This window comes from Balaenoptera ricei, chromosome 20, assembly GCF_028023285.1.
Source record: "Balaenoptera ricei isolate mBalRic1 chromosome 20, mBalRic1.hap2, whole genome shotgun sequence".
In the NCBI taxonomy this organism is placed as follows: domain Eukaryota; kingdom Metazoa; phylum Chordata; class Mammalia; order Artiodactyla; family Balaenopteridae; genus Balaenoptera; species Balaenoptera ricei.
Window position 1 is genome coordinate 19139571 of NC_082658.1, and position 23510 is coordinate 19163080.

Consider the following 23510-nt stretch of genomic DNA (forward strand, 5'->3'; position numbering starts at 1 on the left):
ACCTTTAAAAAGTTTTTTTTCCAAATATTTTATTTTGCTTCTCAAACAACAATTCTAGTTGGGTAAAGACTTTTCCCTCTAAAAATTTAGTCTGCCTTTCCACTAGAGAAAAATAAAGTGTTTCTAATTTTTCTATAAGGTAATTTTCTAAGAGTTGGAAAATTAGAAAGATGCACATGATATGTTTAAATATGTAAATTAAACATGACAGCAATTATTCTGAATTTAAAACATTCCATGACCGGTCTTAGTTTCTAAAACGTTTTAGAGGACATTAAAAAATGCTTCCACTAAATTTAAACAGACTAAGATCCTCTAAAGCATACTTTAAAGTTATTTATAATCATTATTATATTATAGCTAAATTTCCCTAACTACCTTTAAAAGTATAATCCTAATTCTAGTCTTAATGTTTCCCTATGCTGAATATGGCAGAAGTGCCTTAATACATATTAAGATACATTATTATATAACTTTTACCAGGTAATGCTACTTTTCAGTTCTGTTATTTTATAATTTAGCATATATAATTTGTATATACTGATCATATTATATCTTTTGAAAAAGCAGAGGCCTGGTAACAACCTTTCCCCAGATACATGACCCAGATTAAGTGTCAGCATTACATTATATTACATTACAGTAAAGTAATCAGTTTGGAGCTTAATCATGAAATGATGAATTAATTTTTCAATGCTAAAGTTAGCCTATTCATTTTTTTCTAAGTCAGGCTTAGCAGAAAGAACTGTTTCTTCTCTTTTCCAAATTATTTAGAATGATTGATTGTATCGTCTAGTCTCTACCAGGAACTACATGACACTCCCAGACCCCTAACAACTGAGAAAAATACACAGGTATCCCATTAATCCACTGACACGTAGTTGGAGGTAAGGTGATAGAAACGGCATAGGCGTCACAGCAGTTGAAGATGATCCTTGGAAGCACTTCTGGAGCAGGGTCAAAACACAGAGGCCAGGAATCTATTGTATGGATTCCTAGAGAAGTGCTGTACCACATGGCTTTTAATAATATTTGTTTCAAATTCCTATTGTTGAATGGAATTATTTAGTTTGTTGTTTATACTTGAGTATTTCATCTGTTTTTTCCCCCCGACTAGCTGAAAACATAAAACTCATAGGCTACTTCTGAACTCAGAACAAATTCTAACATAAATTATAAATTCCCAGACCAAAAGTTGTATAGGGATCATCATTTCAAACCTAAACTTCATGATGTTTCCTAGCAGAACTCAGAAACCCTAACTCGGAAGAATGCCAGCCAAAGGCACAGTTATCATTTGCCTCTTTCTGAGTGTGACTCCATGGATGTCACTTTCAAAAAGTTTCACGAAGCTGGTAGAACACCATATGCCTTTCCTCAGCACAAATGACCACATCCTGTGCCAGGCAGCATTTTTCAGTCTCTGTGGTTGAGAACTGGTACAAATTAATGTATAGCTAGGCAGAGCTGGAATATTAGTTGAAGCTGTGATTTGAGTCTCAGAAGTTTTAGACATAGAACTCCATTTCTTGGTCCTTAAGAATCTAAGACAAAAGAAGAAGACCTGGAGAAACAATTTTTGTCTTCTTCTTTTCTTCCTTTAAGGAAAAAAATGTGTGTGTGTGTGTATGTGTGTGTGTGTGTGTATTTTTTTTTAACAAAACAAATATCTACTGCACACCTACTATGGGCCAAGTACTATTCTAGGTGTTGCAAATACCTAGAGAGAAAAAGAAAACTCAAGATCCTGGCTCGTGAAGGGTGGAGGGAGAGACACAATAAACAAATAAAACTCCAAAATTATCCGTTGCAAAGTGCCATGCAGAGAATTAAAATAGCCTACTGCATTAAAATAACTGGGTTGTCAAGGAAAGTCTCTCTGAAGAAATGACATTGAGATGAGATTTGAGTGATATTCACAAAGCAATAGTGATAAGATTTAGCAACATAAATATTAGTATAAAATGTTTGCCATGCTAATATAAATATAGTGCTCAAAATTCCAAAAAAAGCCTGGAAGTATTCCATAATGCTAATACAGACTATATTTGGGTGGTAGGATAGAAGTGGGTTTTTCTTTTTTCTTTCTACTCCTATGAACTTTCCAAGCTGTGGTAAAACACAAAAATGTATTTAGTCTTTGTCCCCAATTCCTTACACAGAGTTCCTAAAACCCTTGAAATTTACTGAGTTGTAAGAGTGTCTTCTGCTATTCATAACAAGCCCCTTTCAATCACACCTGAGTTTATGCTACTGAGGTGACTTAGGGTGCAGCCCCTAGAAAGCCTCAGGATGGGTTGGTCACCAGAAAGACCAAGTGATTAGAGGGTTGGAACTTTCAGCCCCACCCACCAACCTCCAGGAAAGGGACTAGAGATTGAGCTCTATAAAAACTCTTGAACTGTAAGATTCAGAGAGCTTCTGGTGAAGACACCAAGCTGCTGAGAAGATGGTATGCCCAGAGAGGACATGGAAGCTCTGCACCCTCCCACCCCATAGCTTGCCCTATGCACCTCTTCCATTTGGCTGTTCCTGAGTTGTGTCCTTTATGATAAACCAGTAATAGTATGTAAAGTGCTTTCCTAAGTTCTATGAGTCATTCTAACAAATTATCAAACCTGAGTGGGGGTTGTGTGAAAACCTGAATTTGTAGTCAAGTTGGACAGAAGTGCAGGAAACCTGGGGACCTGGTACTTTCAAGTGGTGTCTGAAGTGAGGACAGTCCTGTGGGACTGAGCCCTTAACCTGTGGGTTCTGCGCTAACTCTAGAAGTTAGTAGCAGAATTGAATTGATGGTGAATTGGTGTCTGAAGAATCAGTTGTTGGTGTTGGAAACATCCCACAATAGGTGTCATGAGTGGGATTTGCTAGAATAGTCCTGGCTCATGGAAACATATGGTTTGGGAAGAAAAAGGAAGAAAAAGCAGGGGATGAAGAACCTCTGATTCCTGGCTACATGGTCACCCGTGTTATGGAGCAGCAGTTGTGCTGTGATCAGTTACTAAAAGTAAAATTACCAAGGGTATTCAGAGGTGGATCCAACTCTTGGGAAGTTGACTCACTGGATATGTGTAGAAATGCAAACTAATAAGAGAAAAGTAAAATGTACAATTCCTTGGTTACTGTTATCTGCAAAGCCAAAATGAAATGAAAAGAGAGTTCTGGGTCAGACCTTGATGATAAACCAAGCTCAGATTTCAGTTGGTTTGTGTTTCAGATACTAGGCTCAAAGATTCCCCCAAAAGGAAAAATTATGTGGGAACAGTAGAGAGTACCTCTAAGACTTCTGGTCACCAAGAAGGTAGTTCATGTGGCGGGAAGGCAAAACCAAGAAACTACTGAAACCAGGGGGTAGGGTGTGAAGGAGTTGTCTTATTTTGTGAATCAGTATCATCAGCTTCCTGAAGAACCTTTACTAAAATGGATTGTGAGAGTGACTAACTTAGGGGCATTGTCTTTAGTTTTGAATGCTGCAGAGTGGAAGAGCATGTCTGGGTTGATCCAGGACCCACAGCTCACTACGGAACAATGGCAGATGATTATCCATGATCCACAAACACAGCACGTTTTTCCTGAGGGAATGGTCAGCCTGGTTGACTGGATAAAAGCCACTGTAAGGTCTGTCTACCCTGAGAAAGAGGACTGTCCAACTCCCTATATAAGTGCCAAGTAGAACAACCCAGATGAAGCAGCTGATATGTTTCATATGTAAGCCATATGGGACTGACTTTGTGATAACCAAGATAGTCACTCACTAAATATGCCTATTACCCAGGTCTTGGTAAATGCTGTGGATTAAGGGGGTGTTCTACGCATGTACATGTTGTAAATAGTATGGTAAAGTTGGTGCAGCCACAGGAGGAAATGGGAACAAGGTCTGGAAGGAAGTTTATTATACTCACAGGGTCCATAGAGGGGGTCACCATATACCACACAGGGCCACAGGGGGAAGCACCAGTGTCAGTCAGGATGCAGAAAAGAGGAAGGAAAATCCTAGGCTAGAGCCTTCACTGGAGTTTCCGAGAAAAGGCAAGGCAGGCAGGATAAACAGTTTAGGACTGCCTGGTTTGAATAATTCCAGCAGGCTTTGGGACACAGGAGTGGTCTCTAGTTGTCTGCTACTTGGCCCTGGATTGATTTCAGACAGGGGAAATATTAGTTCAGTTCATGAGATTTAGATAAGGAGATGGTTGGGGGGTATGGACTCTGGATTGGTTGGTTTATATATGAAAAGCATGCTCCTGGCCAAGTCCTTTGCTGTCTCTAAGAACTAGCTATCCCTGGGAAGGGCAGTCTTTCCCTGGGTCTGTAAGGTCCCCAAACATCAAAGCATCAAATATACAGAAAATAAGAAAATATAGTTAATAAAACTGGCCCTGTGATGAATAGATGCCAAAAAGACAAATACAGAATCTAAGAAAACACAGAACAGGGGACCTCTTTTGCATGGGCATCCCATTTAATATTACTGCTTCCAGATCAAGCAACAGTCTGAGAAGCCTTATTGAATCTGCTGTCTCAGCTTCCTCTCTTGTGTCTTTCAGATGCTAATAAAAACATTAGGTTAATTAACAAGAAAATGAGGAGAGGCAGAAGGGAGAGTCAAGGGACTTGTCCCATCAAGGTAGAAAATTGTAAATGGTTATCAAGAAGTAAAATGAATAAAGGAAACATTGGTAGGGCCAAAATAAAGAAGAAAAAGAGAGGGGAGAGTTAAGGGACTCATTTCAGCAGGATGAAAATCTTTAGATAGTTATCAAGAAATGGGATAAATAAAATGGACATTGATAGAGTTGAAACAACGGTCTTAATATAGCACTATAGAAAGTTGGGTGGACCAAAAGGACCCCCTGCTAGTTCCTCTACTTTAAAGGGCCCTGAACAGGTCCACTCAATTCACTCCAGTGTAAAAACTAGAAGGCAAAGATTGCAATGAGAAATCTGACCTGAAATCACCTAGGGCAACGGGCAGGTTAATCTTTGTCATAACAAAAGAGCCAGGGTCCCCTGGCTCAACCTCTCACTAGGGACCCAAATTCTTTTGCACATGAAGAGATAAAATAGTCAGGGGGGTGGAGAAGAAAAGTTTCTGGAACTCCCTGACATGGGTACCTCATGCACTGTGCTACCAGAACATGTTAGTGAAGCCCTAAAGGGGGCTCCGATTAGATTGAGAGAATATAGAAATGTAAGGGTTGATAGGATTAAGGTGGTAGTTTGGATGAAAACTGGGATGTTTTAAACAAGCTTTACATGGAGAAATTGTGTCTCCTTTACCTGAATGTTTTATGAGAATGGATATTATGTCCAACTGGGGAACATCTCTCTTACCTAATATTGTAAAACCAAAACCTGTTGATGAAGTCCTATGGAGGTTACAGTTAGGAATATAAGGGTTGCAATAAAAAAAAGAATGGGCCAAAGACCTAAATAAACATTTCTCCAAAAAAGACATACAGATGGCCAACAGGCACATGAAAAGATGCTCAACATAGATAATTATTAGAGAAATGCAAATCAAAATTACAGTGAGGTACCACCTCACACTGGTCAGAATGGCCATCATAAAAAGTCTACAAATAACAAATGCTGGAGAGGGTGTGGAGAAAAAGGAACCCTCCAACACTGTTGGTGGGAATGTAAATTGGTGCAGTCACTATGGAAAACAGTATGGAGGTTCCTCAAAAAACTAAAAATAGAGTTCCCATATGATCCGGCAATCCCACCCCTGGGCATGTATCCAGACAAAACTATAATTCGAAAAGATACATACACCCCAATGTTCATAGCAGCACTATTTACAATAGCCAAGACATGGAAGCAACCTAAATGTCCATGGACAGATGAATGGACAAAGAAGATGTGGTATATATACACAATGGAATACTACTCAGCCACAAAATAGAATGAAATAATGCCATTTGCAGCAACATGGATGGGCCTACAGATTGTCATACTAAGTGAAGTAAGTCAGACAGAGAAAGACAAATACATATGATATCACTTATATGTGGAAGCTAAAATATGACACAAATGAACTTATTTACGAAATGGAAACAGATTCACAGATATAGAAAACAAACTTACAGTTACCAAAGGGGAAAGGGGGTGGGGGAGGGATAAATTAGGAATTTGGGATTAGCAGATACAAGCTACTATATATAAAATAGATAAACAACAAAGTCCTACCGTATGGCACAGGGAACTATATTCAATATCCATTTTGTAATAAATCAAAACGGAAAATAACATTAAAAAGAATATGTATATATATGTATAACTGAATCAATTTGCTGTACACCAGAAACTAATAGAACATTGTAAATCAACTATACTTCAATTTTTAAAAAAAGGAATATAAGGGTTGGTTGATTAAGGTGAAAGTTTGGAGGAAAATTGGTATGTCCGAAGTGGTTGTACTTCTTTTACCTGAATGTATTATGGGTATGGATATTGTGTCTGACTGGGGAACTACTTTGTAAAACAGGAGGCCTGTAAATCTATCCTTCAAGCGATATTAATTGGACATGCTGAATGAGGATGGATAAGATTGCCCAAGTCCACACAGTGTAGAAGAGAAGCTGGAGTGCTGGTGCGGACAAATTCTGTGCGATAGCTCTATATAGAACATAGATTGGGGCTTAAGGCAAAAGCCTGGGAGAGCTTCCCAGTGACAACTATGGGGAGGATGGAATAGAGAATTTCTATTTGAGAGGCAATTAGTAGGCTGATATCAGACATTAATTGAAACTGCCCCTATGATTGCAGGACAAAAAATAATCTTAATATCTGAAACACCCATGACGTCTTAGGAGATGTCAGAAAAATGCTCTAATGGGGAGGGCAATGCCCAGAAGAGTTCCATAATAAAATGCAAATGGTTTATACAGGATTGTGCTACAAGGGGAATGTAAGCAGGAGATACTCACAAGCAGGGAGGCTCTTTTCTCCTAGGACTGACTTTTGAACTGTGTAAGGAGCTGCCGGATTCTATCGTCACTTGGACAGTACCCTATAAACAGCTCTTGACTGACCAACAAAACGCTGCTTGGTTTATGGATGGCAGTTCCAAGGTAAAGGTGATTTACCAACCACCAAGGTAAATGGCCAATATCCTGTTTGGAAGACTACCACTCTGATTGAAGAAGGTAAAAACAAATCAGTTTGGTGGGGTGAATTACATGCTGTTTACCTAACAGGGATGGAAGAATCGAACAACAATGAAAGCCTCTATGTTTTGGTTTTTACCTGACTCATGAGTGATGGCCAATGGTCTGGCCATACCGATAAGCAGAGGGCTATGGAAGTCTGGTCTATTAAAGGGAGGTCCATATGGACCATAGCCCTCTGGAAATCACTATGGGAATTGGACGGGTACATTAAAGTAGGACAGGTTGATGCCTAACAGAAGAAACCCCTTCCAGGATTGGATGATGACCAATCATCCACGGATATTATGGGGTATTAGCTTGAGGCGGCCACTTGGGTCCATGAAATAAGTAGACATTTGGGGACCAAAGCAGTGCAGAGGGCTGAATCTGGACATATTCCTTTTGTACCCTCTGAGGCTCAAAATGCCAACAAGAACTGTTCAGTATGCCAACAAGAAAAACAGAGGCTGCAGATGGCTATGGGGGAGATTCCTCAGGGGGAAGACCCCACACACAGCTGGAAGTGGATTACACTGAACCAATGTCAGTAGCCCCAGTGGGCTACAAACGGGTTTTGATAGAATAGGCGTTGACTCTGGACTGGGCTTTGCTTACCTGGTGGTAGATGCAAATGGTCCAAGTACTATAAAAGAACCGGAACATAAGATATTGCACCCATTTGGACCACCAAATCACATTTATTCAGAGCAAGGAACACACTTTACAGCTCATAATATCAAATAATGAGTAGGCAGAGAGATATTCTCCTCAGAATAATAGTTTCATAGAGAATTGGAACAGGCAGTTGAAACATTGGTTGTTTAAAACAGGGGGAGATGTAGGCACGAAAGGTTAGTTTATATGTCTTCAAGAGTGTGTGTTCAGGGACTTCCCTGGTGGCGCAGTGGTTAAGAATCTGCATGCCAACGCAGGGGACACAGGTTCGAGCCCTGGTCTGGGAAGATCCCACATGCCACGGAGCAACTAAGCCCGTGCGCCACAACTACTGAGCCCGCACGCCTAGAGTCGGTGCTCCACAACAGGAGAAGCCACCGCAATGAGAAGCCCACGCACAGCAACGCAACTAGAGAAAGCCCGCACACAGCAACGAAGACCCAACGCAGCCAAAAATAAATAAATTAATTAATTTAAAAAAAAGAGTGTGTGTTCACACTCAACATAAGAGGAGCTAAGGCAGTGTTGTCCCCACTAGATAGACTCCTCTGTTTTTCTGGTGGATCTGGGGAAGAGACGGTGGGGAGAGGCTCCTAGTATGACTATGCAATTTCTTCCATGGGAGGAAGATGATGGTATGACTATATGATTCTTTCCAAGGAGAGAGGACACTGGTATGATAACTATACTTTTTTTTTCTTCTCCACATACCTCAGCTTTCTCTTTCCTATCTGATGCCCTGTAGTCACAGGACCAGGGATGCAACTACAAGTGCCAGAAACAGGGATGATTCCTAAGCAAGAAACTGTAACTATAGTTTTAAACCTTTATGTCAGAATTCCTAAAGGCCTGATAAGGCAGGTTGTGTCTTCATTCCATTTGGCAAAATCAAGGTTAACACTGAAAGTAGCCACTGCCTGGTGGTAAAAATAGCCCACTAGTTCTGTACCTAAGTAACTCTACCTTATATGAATAGAAGTGAACTCAAGGGGAGGCACTTACTAGACTAGTATTGTTGCCTGAAATCTAGAACATCACAGTAGCTGAATCTAAAGTTCCTTCTAAAGGTGGAAAAGTTTAAGTATAAATAAATGGAGAGAAGGAGGAATAGTAGTTGAGGGCAAAGGAATGAATCAATGGGCTATGCAATGAAGGAAATCCAATATTATATTACAATCTCAATAGAGACTCAGAGCAAGGGAATAATATTGTGTTTTAGCTTAGTTATACCAGATGCTTGAAAAGATGAAGCCATGTATTGCTGAGACCACTACTGCATTTGGAACCTGACAAGATCAAATGGAAGCCTGCAAATCTGAGCGGTCTCACCCTAGAAGACATTTTCATATGCTATGATGATGGACTGGACTAATTAATGACTGAGTGTGACTCTAGTAATGTGCCAGTATGTTTTGACTTCTGTGATGCATTTGCTGTAAGAGATTCATGGTCAAAGACTACATTTGGTCTTTGTCCCAGGTTCCTGGTACGAAGTTCCTAAAACCCTTGAAATTTCCTGAGTCATAAGAGTGTCTTTTGCTATTCATAACAAGCCCCTTTTAATCACACCTGAGTTTATGCTGAGGTGACTTAAGGTGCAGCCCCTAGATAGCCTCAGAACGGGTTGGTCACCAGAAAGACCAAGTGATTAGAGGGTTGGAACTTTCACCCACCAACCTCCAGGAAAGGGCCTGGAGATTGAGCTCTATAAAAACTCTTGAACTGTAAGATTCAGAGAGCGTCTGGTGAAGACATCAAGCTGCTTAGAAGGTGGTGTGCCCAGAAAGGGCATGGAAGCTCTGCACCCTCCCATCCCATAGCTTGCCCAATGCACCTCTTCCATTGTCTGTTCCTGAGTTGTGTCCTTTATGATAAACCAGTAATAGTATGTAAAGTGCTTTCCTAAGTTCTGTGAGTCATTCTAACAAATTATCAAACCTGAGGGTGGGGGTGGTTGTGGGAAATCCTGAATTTGGAGTCAAGTTGGACAGAAGTGCAGGTAACCTGGGGACCTGGTACTTTTAAGTGGTGTCTGAAGTGAGGGCAGTCTTGTGGGACTGAGACCTTAACCTGTGGGTTCTGCACTAATTCTAGAAGTTAGCATAAGAATTGAATTGAATTGAATTACTGGATGCCCAGTTGGTGTCTGGAGAATTGGAGAATTGGTGGAAAATATCCCATACAAACTTTCTATCATGAACATGTATTACTTTTATAATGGAAAAGAGTAAAATAAACATATTATTTTAAAAATGAAATACAAAAAGACAACCCACAGAATGGGAGAAAATATTTGCAAATGAAGCAACCTACAAGAGATTAATCTCCAAAATATACAAACAGCTCATGCAGCTCAATACCAAAAAGACAAACAACCCAATCAAAAAATGGGCAGAAGATTGAAATAGACATTTCACCAAAGAAGACATAAAGATGGTCAAAAAGCACATGAAAAGATGCTCAACATCACTAATTATTAGAGAAACGCAAATCAAAATTATGATGAGGTACCACCTCACACTGGTCAGAATGGCCATCATGAAAAAGTCTACAAACAATAAATGCTGGAGAGGGTGTGGAGAAAAGGGAACCCTCCTACACTGTTGGTGGGAATGTTAATTGGTACAGTCACTATGGAGAACAGTATGGTGGTTCCTTAAAAAACTAAAAATAGAGCTACCATATGATCCAGCAACCCCACTCCTGGACATATATAAAGAGAAAATCATAATTTGAAAAGATACATGCACCCCAATGTTCATTGCAGCATTATTTACAGTAGCCAGGACATGGAAACGACCTAAATGTCCATCAACAGATGAATGGATAAAGAAGATGTGGCACATATATACAATGGAATATTACTCATCCATAAAAGAACAAAATTGAGTTATTTGTAATGAAGTGGATGGACCTAGAGTCTGTCATACAGAGTGAAGTAAGTCAGAAAGAGAAAAATACCATATGCTGACGAATGTATGTGGAATCTAAAAAAAAGGTACTGATGAACCTAGTGGTAGGGCAGGAATGGAGATGCAGACATAGAGAATGGACTTGAGGACACAGTGGGGGAAGAGGAAGCTGGACAAAGTGGGAGAGTGGCATTGACGTGTATGCACTACCAAATGTAAAACGGATGGCTGGTAGGAAGGTGCTGCACAGCACAGGGTGATCAGCTCAGCGCTTTGTGATGACCTAGAGGGGTGGGATAGGGAGGGTGGGAGGGAGGCTCAAGAGGGAGGGGATATGGGGATATATGTGTACAAATAGCTGATTCACTTTGTTGTGCAGCGGAAACTAACACAGCATTGTAGAGCAATTATACTCCAATAAAGATGAAAAAAAAAAAGATGTGGTATGTATATACAATGGAATATTAGCCATAAAAAAGAATGAAATAATGCCATTTGCAGCAACATGGATGGGCCTAGAGATTGTCATACTGAGTAAAGTAAGTCAGACAGAGAAAAACAAATATCATATGATATCACTTATATGTGGAACCTAAAAAAGAATGGTACAAATGAACTTATTTACAAAAACAGAAATAGAGTCACAAATGTAGAAAACAAACTTATGGTTACCAAGGGGGAAGGAGGGGGAGGGATAAACTGGGAGATTGGGATTGACATATACACACTACTATATATAAAATAGATAATAAGAGGCTACTGTATAGCACAGGGAACTCTACTCAGTAATCTGTAATGACCTATATGGGAAAAGAATCTAAAAAAGAGTGGATATATGTATATGTATAACTGATTCACTTTGCTGTACAGCAGAAACTAACACAACATTGTAAATCAACTATACTCCAATAAAAATTAATTTTAAAAAATTTAAAAAAAGAAGTTAGTATAACTTGAACACTGAATAAGCACCTTAAATTCTCAAAATTTGCTGACATCCTGTAGCAAATTATTAAATGTAAATATTTGTAAAGTGAACAAAACTGATTTCCTTCGAACTCAACCCACAAATGCAAGTTTTCCTTGGAGATTTCCTGATTTCTTCTCCATGTTGAGCCTGAACGATATCTTTAGTTTCTGGTCTATACACTACGGCTCACCTCCTATGTCTTCATCTTGATTGGCTGGGCCTTCTGTACCATCCACATTTTCTGTTTCATGAGGTTTGGTTAAATCGTAGTCATGCAAAAGCACCGAACCTTCTAGGAGATAAGAAGAATTTTAACTATGCAGTCAACTTTAAAGGATTTTTATAAACATGTATTAAGTAAGACTCCTATTTCAGCTTCACCCAATCCCTTAGTGATAGACAATATTGCTTTCACATACACCCAAGAAAGATATATGTGAAAACTCTTGAGGTTTAGAAAGATGCCCAAGGTTCATGTGCCTTTCCATTAGACATCATTTTCTTGACTATTTCTTTCACCTGAGTTAAAATGCACTCAAGTTCCTTTGGATTGAAATTCTCTCTCCTTTGGTATATCTCAGAATATTCGGTAGGCTGCTATTGCTAGTTAAGACCAAGAAATATTAACATATAGTGATGAGAAATACTGAGTCTGAAACTACTGGCATAACTCAATTTGAGAAAGATGCTTTCCTGAGAGGAAGCCTGTAAGCTTCTGTACCAAATCCTATTTTCCCTTTCTGTTCACATTATAAATGTGATTCTGTGGAAAGCATATTGGCTCCCAAATTCCTTTATTTCATCAAACATTTACTAAATGTTGACAAGGCTACAGATATGAATAGGTTATAATTCCTGTCTTCAAGGAGCTTATACTTTACAGATGTAGATAAAACAAATGCACAACTATAATGCAAGACTCAGGCCTATAATGTAGACTCGGACACGAGATTAAGGGGAAAAAAAAGTGTTATGGGAGTTCCTAAGTAAAAGGCAGTAGACATAATAAAAGCATGGTTAGGGGCTTCCCTGGTGGCGCAGTGGTTGAGAGTCTGCCTGCTAATGCAGGGGACATGGGTTCGAGCCCTGGTCTGGGAGGATCCCACATGCCGCGGAGCAACTAGACCCGAGAGCCACAATTACTGAGCCTGCGCGTCTGGAGCCTGTGCTCTACAACAAGAGAGGCGGCGATAGTGAGAGGCCCGCGCACTGCAATGGAGAGTGGCCCCCGCTTGCCGCAACTGGAGAAAGCCCTCGCACAGAAACGAAGACCCAACACAGCCATAAATAAATAAATAAAATTAAAACAAACAAACAAAAAAAAAGACAGAGCTGGAAAATACATTTAAAAAAAAAAAAAGCATGGTTAAATAAACAGCAAACTTAACAAAAATCAAGTTTAACAAAAATATAATTTTATACAATAAATATTGATAATATTAGAAGTAAGGAAGAAGGCATGACGTAGCTGGAATTATTTCACATATAAGCATGGTAGCTTAACAAAAAGATGATAACAAAGGAAATGAACAGAAAAGATACCCACTTGCTATCAAACTCCTTCCCAATTTTCAATAAAATATTTGCCGAGAATCTATTACATGCAACAAATAAAGACACTGAATCCTGTGGCACTAAGGAGGGGCTGAAATAAGAGAGGTGATTAGAAACTGCAGGGGCTTCCTTTCAGCTGCAGGCATGACTGAACGCATGGAGCAGGACATTTTACTGGCATGTAGGAGTAAAATGGAAACATATTACATAAAATCCATGACTAAGAGGTCCTGAAAATGTGGTCATCATGGACTCAGGTTTTGATTTATAGGTAAAGTTTCTCTTTTCTGCATATTATAACATATACTCTTAGACAGTAAGACTCTAAATAGTTTACTTTTCTCAAGCCTGAGATAATGGACATAAAGTGCACGCCTGAACAACTAATATGAGGTACAGGTTCAATTAAAACATAAGGTTAAAAAAAAAAAAAAACAAAAACAAAAAAAACATAAGGTTAGGGCTTCCCTGGTGGTGCAGTGGTTAAGAACCCGCCTGCCAATGCAAGGGACACGGGTTCAAGCCCTGGTCCGGGAAGATCCCACATGCCACAGAGCAACTAAGCCTATGCGCCACAACTACTGAGTCTGTGCTCTAGAGCCCGCAAGCCACAACTACTGAGCCCACGTGCCACAACTACCGAGCCCGCGTGCCTAGAGCCCGTGCTCCACAACAAGAGAAGCCACCACAATGAGAAGCCCGCACACTACAACGAAGAGTAGCCCCGGCTCGCCGCAGCTAGAGAAAGCCCGCGCGCAGCAACAAAGACCCAATGCAGCCATAAATAAATAAATAAATAAATAAATATTTAAAAGTCAAAAACCAAAAAACATAAGGTTACAACTCACAGTAATATAACAAGGCACTTATGTGGTAAATTTTGTAATGTAGCAAAAGCTTTGTTTCAAACAAAGTGAGTTAATCAATGGAGAAAACACAGAAGTTATTTTTAGGAAATAGATTATTTTAAATGTTTATAGTTTATTCTGGAGCAGGAGTCAGCAAACTGTGGCCTGAGGCCAAATCTAGCCATGGTCTGTTTTTGTATGGACCCAGGAGGTAGGAATGGTTTTTACAGTTCTAAAGGATTGTAAAAAACATAAAGAGGAATATGCAACAGAGACCATATATGGCCCACAAAGTCTAAAATATTTACTCTCCGGCCCTTTACAAAAAGTTTGCTGACCACTGTTCCTGAGTGAAAAGCACAAGTTGTTCAAATATAAGCTACTATATTATTCAACAAAAACTGTCTTTATTCAAACCAATCAGTTGAAAAGATTTGAAAAGAAAATAAAAAACCAGTGATTAACGTTAGGTAGATGGTTTGGCTCTGTGATGCCAAAGAACTAATATGATCTAAATGGATATGTTATTTTTGTATCAGGAAGAGAAAACCACATTTTTTTCCCCAACACATTTCCATAGCATTTTTATTGCAATCAGAATATTCCTCTTCCTTTGGTCTATTCAGTAAAGGTGTATTTTTAGAGTGGAAAGACCTGATGTTACCTGTGGGCACAGACTGCTCTTGAGTGCTTTTCAGTTCCACGTTTGGTTTAATATCTGAAAAGAAAAGGATTACAAATATTAGCTACTTACAGTAAAGTTTTTCAGATTTGAGCACTCTAAATTTAATAAGGATACTATTTTGGAAGACTTAGTTGCTGATTTCCTCTTCAGAGCAGGACTATTCTTTCTCTTTATCCTCCCTAAAATATGCCTCAAGGAGAATAAAAGGAATCCATGCAGCAATTATACTTTAAAGAGATTAAGAGGAACAAATTAGTACTTTGTATTTACCCACATACTTACCATTTCTGGTGCTTTTCATTTTTTCATAAAGACCTGAGTTCCTATCTGGTATTGTCTCTCTTCAGTCTAAAGAGCTTCCTTTAGCATTTCTAGTAGGGCAGCTGTGTGAATGACAACTTTTCTTAGTTTTCATTTATTTGGAAATATCTTTATTTTGCCTTCAATTTTTTTTTTTTTTTTTGCCTTCAATTTTAAAGGTTGTTTTTACTTGACATAGAATTATGGGTTGACAGTTTTCTTCTGGCACTTTAAAGATGGCATTCCACTATCTTCTATCCTCTGTTGTTTCTGATGAGAAGTCAGTGATATTTTGTATTGTTGTCTTCCTATATATATGTATTCTTTTTCTCTGAATGCTTTCAAGATTTTCTCCTGACTTTTGGTTTTTAGCAGTTTGACTATGATATGTCTAGGTGTGGTTTTATCTGCATTTATCCCACTTGGGTCCACCGAACTTTTTATGTGTAAAATTATGTTTTTCAGCAAACCTGAGAAATTTTCAGCCATTATTTCTTCAAATACTTTTTCTCCTCCATTCTCTTGCCCCTTTTCTTCTAGGACTTCATTTACATGTATGTTAGACTTTTTCATATTTTCCCACAGTTCCCTGAGGTTCTATTCTTTCCCCCCCAAAGTTCTTTCCTCTGTTGCTCAGATTGAATATTTTCATTGATAAATCTTCAAGTTCACTTACTCTTTCTTCTCTCATCTTAATGTGCTGTCAAGCCTATCCAGTGAGTTTTCTATTTCAGATATTGTAATTTTTAGTTCTAGAATTTCCATTTTGTTCTTTTTTCTAGTCTCTCTGCTAGATTTCCTATTTGTTAATTCATTACAAGCATCTTTTCCTTTGCATCTTTGAGTATAATTATTATACTTGTTTAAGATCCTTGTCCAATACCTATGTCACTTTGGGCTCAGTCACCTTTGGTTTCCTTTTCTCTTGCGTATGGGTCACATTTTCTTGTTTCTTCATATAACCTAAAAATTTTGGATTGTACCCTGGACATTATAAAGATATTACAGAATTTCTGGAGTCTGTTATGTTCCTTTGAAGCATGTAGATCTTTTCTTTGTTTATTTTACTTTTTAAAGCATGTAGTTAAACTCAAATTCTGTTTCATTTGTGGTGGGCAGCAGCTAGCATAACCAACTGTCCCAGTATACTTGGGATTGAGGATTTTCCCAGACCACAGAACTTACACAGCCTCAGGGAACCTGGGATAAGTTGGTCACTCTTGCAGAAGTGTAAACCTCTATTCAGTTACTTTCACCTTTGATGGATTGCTCAGGGTATGACCCATACATGTGTAGTTCAAGGATTAGCTAAAGATTTGGTCCAGCCAGAGAATTTATACACAAAAAGCCCTCTCTGCCCTCTCCATTCTAGGATTTCCCCCTTTGCCTCCCAACTGTTGTGATTGCTATCGTTTTTTAAGCTAGTAAAACTATGGATTATCTACTCAAGTTTTGGTCACCCTGATGCTAAAACTGGGGCCTGCCCTTGGGCAAAAAAGCCATAAAAACAAGTTAGTAACAGGTATCAGATTTTTTTCATATTTTGTCCAGAACCTATAATTGTTATCTGTTGGAAGTTTGGTTCAATAGGAGGTACTCTTCTATTACTAGAAGTTGAAACTCTCGGGACTTCCCTGGTGCTTCAGCGGTTAAGAATATGCCTTCCAATGCAGGGGATATGGGTTCGATCCCTGGTCAGGGAACTAAGATCCCACATGCCATGGGGCAACTGAGCCCATGCACCGCAACTACTGAGCCCAGTGCAGCCAAAAAAAAAAAAAAAAGAAAGAAAGAAATTGAAACTCTCCTTTGTTCTTTTTTTTTTTAATATTTATTTATTTATTTATTTGGCTGCACCAGGTCTTTAGTTGCAGCATGCAGGATCTTTGTGGCCGCGTGCAGGTTCTTTGTTGCGGGGTGTAGGGCTTCCCTGGTGGCGCAGTGGTTGAGAATCTGCCTGCCAATGCAGGGGACACGGGTTCAAGCCCTGGTCCGGGAAGATCTCACATGCCGCGGAGCAACTAAGCCCGTGCACCACAACTACTGAGCTTGCGCTCTACAGCCCGCAAGCCACAACTACTGAGCCCACGTGCCACAGCTACTGAAGCCCGCATGCCTAGAGCCCATGCTCTGCAACAAGAAAAGCTACCACACTGAGAAGCCTGCGCACCGCAACGAAGAGTTGCCCCCGCTCGCCGCAACGAAGCCGCAACGCAGCCTAAAATAAATAAATAAATTTATATATAAAAAAAAAACACAGCATCACTTCTGTGATATTCCTGTCAAATATGCACAACATGAATCTAAACGTGAGAAAACAAACTAACTGAGGGTAATTTACAAAATAACTGGCTTGTAATCCTCAAAAGTGTCAAGGTCCTGACAGACTGAGAAACTATTCCAGACGGAGAGTGAAGAGACGTGACAACTAAATGCAATGCATGATTCTGAGCTGAATCCTTCTGAAGTAAAGGACGTTATAGAAGCAACTGGAGAAATCTGAATGGGGTCTGAGGATTAAATGGTAGTCATGGGGACTTCCCTGGTAGTCCAACGGCTAAGACTCTGTGCTCCCAATGCAGGGGGCCCAGGTTCAGTCCCTGGTCAGGGAACTAGATCCCACATGCCGCAGCTAAGATTTCACATGCCACAACTAAAAGATACCGCACCCAGCAACGAAGATCCCCCACTCCGCAACTAAGACCCGGCACAGCCAAATAAATAAACAAATATTTAAAAAAATGGTAGTCATAGATCAATGTTAATTTCCTGATTTTGATGGTTGTTTTGTGGTTATGTAGGAGAAGGTAGAACACACACTAAAGTATTCAAGGGTGATAGAGCTTCATGTCAGCAACTTACTCTCAAAATTTCCGGAAAAAGATAGTTTTTTGTACAGTATTGCAACTTTGCTGTAAGTTTGATAGTGGGTTTTTTTAAGTTTTTTTTTTTTTTTAAAGCTAACTGTGAAACTTTTAACTGCACACTAAAGGGATTCTGAACAGGAAAAAAAAAGAAAGAAAACTAGCTCAAAAGTTTCACATGAACAACCTTCATGTGAAAACACCTTTTAGTTACTACAGAGCAAGATGGCTTTTGATTTGGTGACCTAAAGGAAAAAGGTCCTGGTCCCCTGAACCTTTTAAACTCTCTGACAGTGACATTTAAATATCTCTCAATATTTTTTCAAGCAGCCTTTGTGTGCTGTAAATAACACCAGAAGGAACTGAGTACAGTTCCCAAGAGAAAAAGATTTGACTCTCTGAGTATTCAGAACTTGAAGGAGACATTAAAGCCATCTATAATCAGGCTACATGGATGTTCTTCTTAGGTGCTAAAAAATACTTAAAAGACAAGGACAAAATAGATTGAAGTGCATTTTCCCCCTTGAACTCAAAGGTCTTTATAAACATATGAAGTCCAGTAGTGAATAGATGGTAAAGGAATTCCCATCTGAAGACCAGAAACCTGTTAAATATTTCTAAAAGTGCAGCAAAAGCTTTACAGTTTTTAATGGATCATTTTGTAATTCCTTCATACTTCAGTCCAAAAAAGACTTCAAAAAGTTTCCATGATGGGGTCTACTGGGGTCTTTTTAATGTGTTGGCAATCAACATAGTTTTAAACTATTTTCCAAAAAGAATGCTCTAGAAAGCTAAGAAGGAAAGGTCCCTATATTGCTTTTGATAGAAATATAGTTCCCTTTACTGATACTTATACATATCTGATGCAAATGATGGAAGAATTTCAAAGTGGGTTAATTTTATTGAAATACAATTCTTGTCAATTTTCTACATCTCTCCTATTACTTGAATTGGTAAAGCATGCTCCTGCCTCAGGACCTTTGCTTTTACCCTTCCCTCTGACCAAAATGTTCTTCCCCTAGATAGCCACGTGGCCCACTTCCTTTCTTCATTCAGGTGTGTGCTCAAAAGTCACCTTATCGAACAAGCTTTATCTAACTACCCTATAATAAAATGTCATCCTCCATTGGCACTTTCTTTTCTCTTTATTTTTCTTCATAAAGTTTCATTTTCGGACTTCCCTGATGGCTCAGTGGTTGGGAATCCACCTGCCAGTGCAGGGGACACGGGTTCAAGCCCTGGTCAAGGAAGATCCCACATGCCATGGAGCAACTAAGCCCATGCACCACAACTACTGAGCCTGCACTCTAGAGCCCGTGAGCCACAACTACTGAGCCTGCATGCCACAACTACTGAAGCCCGCGCGCCTAGAGCCCTTCTCCGCAACAGGAGAAGCCACCACAATGAGAAGCCCATGCACTTCAGTGAGGAGTAGCCCCCACTCACTGCACCTAGAGAAAGCCCCTCCACAGCAACGAAGACCCAAGGCAGCCAAAAGTAAAAATGAATAAATAAATAAATTTATTTTTAAAAAATTTCATTTTCACCACCTGACATATATTTGTTCATTTTTAAAATCTGTCTCCCCCCACCAGAATGTAAACTCCATGAAAACATGGATGTTGACTATAATTTTTATTGCTATTTTGCTGTATCTTCAGCTCTCAAAATAGTGCCCAGTTGTGATAGCCACTCAATATATATTTGTTGAATTAACACATGAATTTTTATATCACTATCTTTGCTGCTTATAAACACTCTAGGTCAAGGTTCTGCAAACTACAGCTTCTCACCTGCTTTTATATGGCCTGTGAACTAAGAATGATTTTTACATTTTTTAATGGTTGAAAAAAATCAGAAGAATACTGTTTCATGCGACTTGAAAATTAGATGTAATTCAAATTTCAGTGTTAATAAATAAAGTTTTATTGGAACACAGCCAAATCCGTTCATTTACGTGTTGTCTATGGCTGCTTTTGTATTCCACCAGCAGAGTTGAGTACTTGCAACAGAGACTATATGACTTGCAAAGCCTAAAACATTCACTAGCTGGTACTTTACAGAAAAAGTTTACCAAGACCTGTTCTAAATCTATTATTAATACTAGCACTAATACTGTAGTGTCCAATACAATAGCCTCTAGCTACATGTGCCAATTTGAGTTTAAATTTAAGTTAATAAAAATTAAAAATTTAGTTTCTCAGTTACCCAACCACATTTTTTTCTTTAAGATTTTTTTTTTTAAAGGTCAAGTCTTTTATTTATTTATTTATTTTTGGCTGCGTTGCGTCTTCGTTGCTGCGCGCGGTTTTTCTCTAGTTGCAGCGAGCGGGGGCTACTCTTCGTTGCAGTGCGTGGGCTTCTCATTGTGGTGGCTTCTCTTTTTGCAGAGCATGGGCTCTAGGCGTGAGGGCTTCAGTAGTTGTGGCACACGGGCTCAGTAGTTGTGGCTCGCGGGCTCTAGGGCGCAGGCTCAGTAGTTGTGGCGCACGGGCTTAGTTGCTCCGTGGCATGTGGGATCTTCCCGGACCAGGGCTCAAACCTGGCTTCCCTTCATTGGCGGGCGGATTCTTAACCACTGCGCCACCGGGGAAGTCACCCCAACCATATTTTAAGTACTCAACAGAACACGTAGCTAGGGGCTTTCATATTGGATAACACAGATAAAGAATATTTCCATCACTGTAGAAAGTTCTACTGAATAGCACAGCTCTAGATTTTAGAATATCTCATTGCTGCTTGGGGCACCACTCACTGCAAAGCTATTTATTTAAAACAAACATTAAAACTCTGGATCAGGAAAAAACAAGTAGATCAAACCATGTATAAAAATTAAATATCAACCAAAATTCTAAAGATATTATACTAGGAAACAGCTTAACAAAGACCATCTTCTATCAATATTTCCAAAACTGCAATTGGAATTTCAGGCAAAAGCATTTTCCATTAATGCAGTAATCAAAAAGATAAAGGATCTAAACAGCACCTTTCATACGAAGCATTTTACAAATTTCACTGATTAAAAAATTAATGTGACTTTTCAGAGGGTTAAAAAAAACCCACATTACGCCAAACACCCAGATAAAATATTTTAAAATGTACCTCTGTATGTGTACAAATATAAACTCGGCATATACATTGGGATTTTTTGATATCATTAGATAAAATCATTTTTCTTACCTCATTTAAAAGGCAACATTACAATCAAGCAGAAAACGTTAGTTAACACTCTTTCATATCAATTGCCCCCCTGCTCTTCCCGTAACTAAATAACTAACTCCTGATATATTTTTGGTTTAATTAAATCATTAGTGTTTTCCACTGACACTTTACCTCTTAAATAACAAATCTTGTAAAAGGTATAACTATTCTCTTACTGATATAGCTCACAAATATATTAGACTGTAAAAGTTAAAGGTTATTTCTTTTGTAGTATCCCAAGCACTCTATAAATTCAAAGCTTTACTAGCAATCTCAAATCGTTTTCTTCCAGAATTGAAAACAAGCCTCATCACATGCTTACTGAGAGATGACAATTACAAATTTGTTTTTATTCCTTCAGATTCTCTTTCCTTCAACAAGGATGCTATTTTAAAAAATTCACTAGTTCGAATTCTTTTTAAAAGATACCAAGATTTTTCTCTGAGATTCTAGTATTTTATGTGCTGCAAAATGAAAAGGGGTAGATTACAAACAAAATTTAAACTTGGAAATGGCAGGAGTCTGGTTAATTGAGATTTTGTCAAAATTCACATTTGAATAATATAAGTTATCTACCAACAAAATCAAATATTTACATTAGCAACAAAATTGGCAACCATATTTTTAATTCAAATGGTTATAAACTTGTCTTTATTTTGATACTTTAAGTAATCATCATTCAATTAAGAATACCAGCTAATAAAATTCTACTCTTAATTTCAGAGATCAGATTTCCACTTGCTGGTCTGTTTTCCCAGTAGGAAGTGTAGATGCTAAAGGAGATCGGAATGTCAATCTCAGAAAGAATCATGTACTGAGTTTGCCAGCTGTCAGCAGCACTGGTGCCTGACAGCTGCCAGAAAGCCGTCTTTGAATATTGACATTCTCCTTTACCTTCATAACAATAAACTGATTCCTCTATCCCCATACCTCTTTTTAAAATCTAAAATGTCCACTTTTACTTTTTAACAAAAAGCTTTGGAAACTGAGTCGCTGACTACAAAAATGTATGCATAATTGAAACATTCACATTCAGGACTACAAATGTGGCACAGAAGTGTTAGCTACTATTTCTGAAAGATCCTTCATGAGTTCCCTTTATTACTACCACATACAATCATACCTGAAATCTTACCATCACAAGAACAGTTCTATATAATAATAAAAAAAAATATGATCCCTATGACCAATGAAATTAGAATATTAGAATTGGAGTAGATATCTTAACTACCTTACCTCTCCTTCCCCTGCCACTTGATACTTGAATTTCCTCCAATATCTCCCTATTTGGGTTGTAAAGTCTCTGCTTAGACACTTCCAAGTATACAGAAGTTATACTTTTCCATTTCAGAAAAACTCTAATGGTTTAAAAAGTTCCTCTTTAAATGTAGTGAAACTCAAATTTCTTAAACTGTCCATTTCAGATCCTAGTTCAGCTTTCTGGGAACATCCAGAATAAGTTATTACGCAAATGCTACCACTCAGTTCCCTAACCATGGTGACAGCTTTCTTCTGAACCCGGTTTTGTTTGCCTGTGGTCCTCCAAAAATGTGGCATCAAGCACTTAGCCCAGGAGTGCAAATGAGATTTCGTATTATCTCATAGCATCTCTGGAAGATAAACACGTGCAATGGCATTTATTATTCTCCACATTTTACAAACAAAATTTAAGACACAAAGAATGACAAAAAATATAAAATCATGTAAGTGTCCAAAGGTACAATGTCAGTGGCACATTATGAAGAGAAGCAGGATTCCTTTCTTGAGTTTCACCTTTGTTTCAAAGAATTTAAATAATGTTTTAAGGTGCTTTCCTATATAGATTATAAATCTTAGAAGAAAGTCAGAACTAGAAGAAATTTTAGACCCAATTAATTTCAAACACCTCAAGTGACTATGATTGAGAGGAAAGGAAGATATTAAAAAGGGGGGCAAAATAAATAAATAAATAAATAATTTTAAAAAGAAAAAGAAAAAGGGGGGCATGCCTTAAAATGAGAGTAGTCTCTCCAGCCATGAAATACTTCCTTCCCTTCCTCCTTGGATTAAGGTAAAGTTTAAGAAACACCAAGACTACTTGTCTAAGAACATCGGATCAAATACAGCCCACATTACCATTTCAATACTTCCTACCTTACCCTTTTTTACAAAATATTCCATTTTTTCCCTAGATTAAATTCTAGTGAAGAAATTATAGACTGTGGGGCACAGGTCTAAAACAACAAATTCAATATCTAGTGTTATTTTTCTTGAAAGGTCAGTTACTCTAAAGTTGTAGAAAAATAAGTATATTTATATTTTACCATGGATATCACATGCCAGCAAATGAACATGTAGAGAGAAAAGGAAG

The 23510-nt window shown here is 38.6% G+C and overlaps 1 protein-coding gene across 1 annotated transcript in view; it reads right to left on the reverse strand.

Annotated features, from left to right (window-relative positions):
* Positions 1-23510, reverse strand: part of IKZF3 (IKAROS family zinc finger 3) — a 79830-nt gene that overhangs the window by 45893 nt on the left and 10427 nt on the right. The window contains exons 2-3 of the mRNA XM_059907505.1: positions 14775-14828; positions 11899-12000 (exon numbers count right to left, since the gene is read on the reverse strand). Coding sequence (XP_059763488.1) covers positions 11899-12000; positions 14775-14828 — 156 coding nt within the window. The remainder of the gene's footprint in view (positions 1-11898; positions 12001-14774; positions 14829-23510) is intronic.